The sequence below is a fragment of the Camelina sativa genome, chromosome 11, assembly GCF_000633955.1.
Source record: "Camelina sativa cultivar DH55 chromosome 11, Cs, whole genome shotgun sequence".
In the NCBI taxonomy this organism is placed as follows: Eukaryota; Viridiplantae; Streptophyta; class Magnoliopsida; order Brassicales; family Brassicaceae; genus Camelina; species Camelina sativa.
In genome coordinates, this window is record NC_025695.1 from 6,384,480 (window position 1) to 6,389,983 (window position 5,504).

Consider the following 5,504-nt stretch of genomic DNA (forward strand, 5'->3'; position numbering starts at 1 on the left):
TGATATGAGATGGCATGCAACTGATAGTAACAATGATGGTAAGCTTAGACATCCCAGAGATGGAGAGGCTTGGAAAGCATTTGATCTACAATATCCTGAATTTGCATGTGACCCAAGAAATGTTCGACTTGGCTTGGCTTCTGATGGTTTTAATCCATTTGGTACAATGAGTACAAGTTATAGCATTTGGCCAGTGATCTTATTTCCGTATAACTTTCCCCCGTGGATATGTATGAATCAAACATCAATGATCCTGTCTATGATTATTCCTGGAAAGCAAATGCCTGGCAATGATATTGATGTCTATTTGCAGCCACTTGTCAAAGAGTTGAAAGAATTGTGGTTTGATGGGATCAAGACTCTAGACGCTTCCTCAAATCAGATGTTTGACATGCGAGCAGCCATTATGTGGACAGTTAGTGACTTTCCTGGACTTGGAAATTTGTCTGGTTGGAACACATATACAGCATTAGCATGTCCAAGTTGTAACTATGATGCCAACGGTCGACGGTTACGCCATGGGAAAAAGCATTGTTTTATGGGTCATCGTCGTTTTCTTCCTTTAGATCATAGTTATCGGCACAATATGGCTGATTTTGATGGAACAATAGATACCCGATCTCCACCAATTACACCATCAGGTTCTATAGTACTGCATCAACTTGAAAACGTGAATGTTACTTTTGGCAAGAGAGTTAGTCAAGTTGGGAGAAAGAGAGATCGAAGTGACATCCAAAGACGTGATGGTCAACAATGGAAGAAACGGAGTATACTTTTTGACTTGCCTTATTGGAAATATGTTATGATACGACACAATTTGGATGTCATGCACATAGAGAAGAATGTGTTGGACAATTTAGTCAACACAGTTTTGGATGATAAAAGCAAGTCAAAAGATAATCTTAGTGCTAGAAAAGATCTTCGGGAGCTTGGTATACGTCCTGATTTGTGGCCTGATGATAATGAGAAGTATCAGGCAGCGTGTTTTACTCTGAGTAATCATGAAAAAGACATTTTTCTAAATGTTTTGAAAAATGTGAAATTTCCTGATGGTTATGCTTCCAATATTTCAACGTGTGTTGATCTTAATAACAAAAAGTTATCTGGCTTAAAAAGTCACGACTGTCATGTGATAATGAGAGATTTGCTGCCAATTGCTATTCAGAACTTACTGCCACAAGAAGTGACTTCGGCCATTGTTGGGATATGTCACTTTTTCCGTGATATATCTGCAAAAGTCCTCGATAAGGATGGTCTTGATAAATTACAAGAGCGTATTGTGCTGACTCTATGTCAAATGGAAATGTTATTCCCTCCATCATTTTTTACAGTGATGGTACATTTAATAGTACATCTCACTAAGGAGGCTAAGAAAGGTGGACCTGTCCCATTTCGTTGGATGTATCCGATTGAGAGGTGAATTTTCTTTCAGCTGGATATAAGTTAGATATATAAATATGTTTGGCCATTCAGTCATCTGACTAGGACTTGATTCACTCATCTGCAGGTTACTTGGACATTTCAAATCATATGTTCGTAATCGTGCTAAACCAGAGGGTTCCATATGTGAGCAATATTTAGCTGATGAGTGTTTGACATTTTGCTCAATGTATCTTGATGATATTGAGACAAGATTTAATCGGAGAAACCGGGTTGATGATCATCCTACAGTTAACAACAGTATTAGACCAAACTCTGAACTTGGAGTTATTTTTCCAAATTCCGGTAGATTTGTTGGAGCAGGCCATGTTCATACTCTTACTTATGTGGAGAGATTGCAAGCCCATCGACACATATTGGTCAATTGTCGACTTCTTGATCACTTACGAGAGTAAGTTTGTATCATTCAATGACAATGTGGATATATCGTCTTTATCTTCTCTGTTGTAGAAGCTAATATAGTTGTGTATATAGGAAATTCAGAACTGAGCTAGCAAGAAAGCAATCTCGTCGGAATAGGAGAAGCCGTGCTCTTGATATTGACAGAGAAATACACATAAATTTTGCAAAATGGGTCAAAGAGAGAGTTGAGAAGAATGACATTGATGATATCACAGAAGATTTACGGTGCTTAGCTCTAGGTCCATCTGATAAGGTTGTGAAGTATACAGCCTACAATGTCAATGGCTTTAAATTTCGCACAATATCAAGAGAAGATAGTCTTAAAACACAAAATAGCGGTGTTTATGTGGCTGCTGAAACAATGAGTTATGCAAGCTCTCGTGATTGTAACCCTAGAGCAGGAGATGTAGCTTACTACGGAAAATTAGTTGAAGTTATAGAGCTGAACTATTATGAGACTTTTAGAGTTGTATTATTCAAATGCAAATGGGTTGATACTCGCAATGAACGAGGATATAAAGCAGATCCCTACGGTCATCAGATGGTTAATTTTTCACGCTTGTTACACACAGGGGATGATCATGATGATGAGCCATATATATTGGCTTCACAAGCAAGACTGGTATATTACGTTGAAGACTCACACGAGAAAGAATGGGAGTTTGTTGTTACTGTTCAGCCTAGAGATTTATATGACATGGGAGATCCAGATAATTCAGCCTCCACCGCATCTCTGGAGACTGATTGAAGCATCATATAAATATGACTCTTGTATATTGTATTGATGTTTTCCTCTCAATCTCATTATGAACCTTTTCTTTCCATCAGTTACTTACATGTTTCTTTATTTTTTTCCAGGATGAGTGATTCAGTGCAGTTCACCGAATCAGAGACACAAGCACCAGAAGATTTGCAGTACTTGGAGCAGGTTTACAGTTCTCCTCCGCGACTTGCTCAGGAATGCAAAAGTTACAAATGGAAAATTCAATTGATAGGTAATTCTTTATATAGTACTTTGTTATTCATAAGTTTTGTGAAAAATGACTCTCTAGTTTTGACGTGCTTAGATTCTTTATATATTACTAAGGAATTTTACTAAATTACTACGTATATCAAATGTGAATATATTTAATGTATGGGCTCTACTTGTTAAAATAGATCATGATAACAACATAGAAGACCAAATGCTGACAACCAAAGATGTTTGGAAGTTACAAGATCGTAAAGTGATTGTTCACTTCGATGAAGATAGCGGTCAACCTGATGAAGATTCTGGAGGCTTACTTGGATCATGGTTAGGTCAGCTGAGTACTGATGTGAACTTGTTACCCATTAACTACAGTGATTGGAGATTGTTCAGTTCTCACAAAAAAGCAAAGGCATGGGAAGTAATCCAGGTAAACACTTTCATTTTGTAAATTTCTTTTCGTTTAATAAGGGTTAAGGATTATTGTGTGTCATACATTTCAAGTATAGCTAACCAAGAACTTCTCGTAATTTTTGTAGAACAAATTTTGGTTTGATGATCCTGAGACAAGAAAGGATTATGTGATTGGTGTACTAGGAAGCAGGTGTAAAGATTTAAAATTGCGTCTTTGGAGAGATTATAAACAAAATGATCAAGCTCAAACATTGGAGAATCGTCCTACTGATATACCTGAAGACCAATGGCATGACTTTGTTACCACGAGGTTCACTGATAAGTGGAGGGTATAGTTTTTATACTGATTATTTATATATTTAAATGCTATTTTAGCTTAAAATAACATCTTGTCAACATTTGATTCAAGAGAGTACGAGATCGAAACATCAAAAGCCGAAGCAACCATACCATGCCTCATTCATGTGGGAGAAAGAGTTTTGCTAGAAAAAGACGTGAAATTGTGAGTAACCAATCATTAATGTCAGTTGTTTGGTATATGTTTCTTGAGTTCTCTTCTGCTTTTAATTACTTGTTATGTAAGTGTTAGTTAGTTGTTTTTATCGTCTTGTCACCCTTTATTGTATCGTATGTGTAAACAGGAGGAACTAACATTGTTTGATGATTTTACATGTGCTTTTGAATAAAGAAAAATGTGACTGGAAAAACACCATGCCGAGCAGAATTCTTCATCGAGACTTGCAAGAAATCTGATGGAAATTTCGTAACTAAGGAGGCTAAAAGGCATGCGGTTAGTTTCCTGCTTTTTAATAATATTCTTTGTTAGTGTTTTGGGTAACGTAGATGGTTAGCAAGCTTTATAGTTATCGATATTATAAACATGTGAGATTGTATTTTCTATGGATTTACTTGTGGTTTGACTGTACATGTTCTTGATATATTAATTGCAATTGCTAGGATGAGCTAAGAATTTTGATGACCCAAAATCCATCAACGCAAGTCACAAGCAATATGCCAGCTAGTTTGGATGATGAATATTCTCGAGTGTTTGGTCCAGAGCGTTCTGGCAGAGTACGTTGTGTTGGTCGTGGACCTACTCCCTCAAAGTTTTTCAAGCGCTCTACGGCAGCAAGAACTGAGGCTGAGAATGCTGAAGTTGTTCAGATGAGAACAAAGATGGCATCATTAGAGAATAATGTTAAAAATCTGACAGGAATCTTACAACAGCTGTTGAGTACAACTACTAGCGATCAGGTATATGTTATGATATTCTTTTCCTTACAGATTATGTGGCATCAATAATTTGTAGTTGTTTTAACTCTAATATTTGTATTAATATTTTAGGCACCTACATGGGCAACTTATGCGAATATAATAAGCTCTTCATCTTCTCAGGTAAATATAACTTTCTAAGTTTTAAATTTGTGGAGAACTCATGTTTATAAATGAGCAATACATTGGGTTTTTGGTGATATATGTTTCTTTTTAGGAAAGAGGAAATGAATTCAATGAAAACCAGAATGGCAATGGTTTGAACGTCAATGGTATGAATGAAATTGGCATGAACGTCAATGGTCTGAACATCAATGGCTCTGAACGTCAATCGTCTGAATGGCAACAGTGGAATACTAATGGCCGAAACGTCAACGGTCGGAACAACAATGGATTTTCAGGCAATGGGCATGGAGTTAGTTGACATATCTTTGTTATAAACATATCTTCATCTTTTTCTACTTTTATTAGTTTAAACTTCTCTTAGGATTTCTGTTTTATAAATTTAGACGATGTGTTGTAGTGGATTATTTGTCTTGGAATTTGCACTAATATAATGATTTGCAATTAAGATACTAATATGTATATTATGCATATTTTAATTCTGTATATAATTTAATTAAAAAAAACTTTTAATATCATTTACAAATGATGTAAATCATTTATGGTCGATTAAAAAAATGACCCAAAACCAATACATCAGTGTCATTTACATGTGATACAAAAATTAATATCAGTTCATGATAAATGAAACTATGATTCCAATCACTAATAAAAACTGACAGTAAATTTAATGTCACTTATTTATAATTGATACAATTATTACATCAATTAGAAAAATTGATACAAATATTTAACATCAATTGTCATAACCGATACAAATATTTATATCAGTTATACTAATTGATATTAAAATTAACTTCATTTATTCAAGTGACACAAGTTAACATCAATTCCATCAATTGATGGAAATAGTTGCATCAATTGTTTAAACTGACCCAAAGTATTA

The 5,504-nt window shown here is 35.2% G+C and overlaps 1 protein-coding gene across 3 annotated transcripts in view; it reads left to right on the plus strand.

Annotated features, from left to right (window-relative positions):
- The window catches only part of LOC104721962, a 7,319-nt gene extending 2,239 nt beyond the window's left edge, over positions 1–5,080 (plus strand). Inside the window, exons 1-9 of one of the 3 annotated variants that reach the window (XM_010440039.1) lie at positions 2,525–2,613; positions 2,701–2,837; positions 3,001–3,239; positions 3,349–3,552; positions 3,633–3,725; positions 3,912–4,013; positions 4,181–4,477; positions 4,568–4,618; positions 4,713–5,080. In XM_010440039.1, the coding sequence (XP_010438341.1) occupies positions 2,702–2,837; positions 3,001–3,239; positions 3,349–3,552; positions 3,633–3,725; positions 3,912–4,013; positions 4,181–4,477; positions 4,568–4,618; positions 4,713–4,919 (1,329 nt within the window). In that variant the 5' untranslated portion in view covers positions 2,525–2,613; position 2,701 and the 3' untranslated portion in view covers positions 4,920–5,080. Of the gene's footprint in view, positions 1–2,524; positions 2,621–2,700; positions 2,838–3,000; positions 3,240–3,348; positions 3,553–3,632; positions 3,726–3,911; positions 4,014–4,180; positions 4,478–4,567; positions 4,619–4,712 lie in introns of those variants that run through there. The other 2 variants (XM_010440041.1, XM_010440038.2) reach the window with 2 other exon arrangements.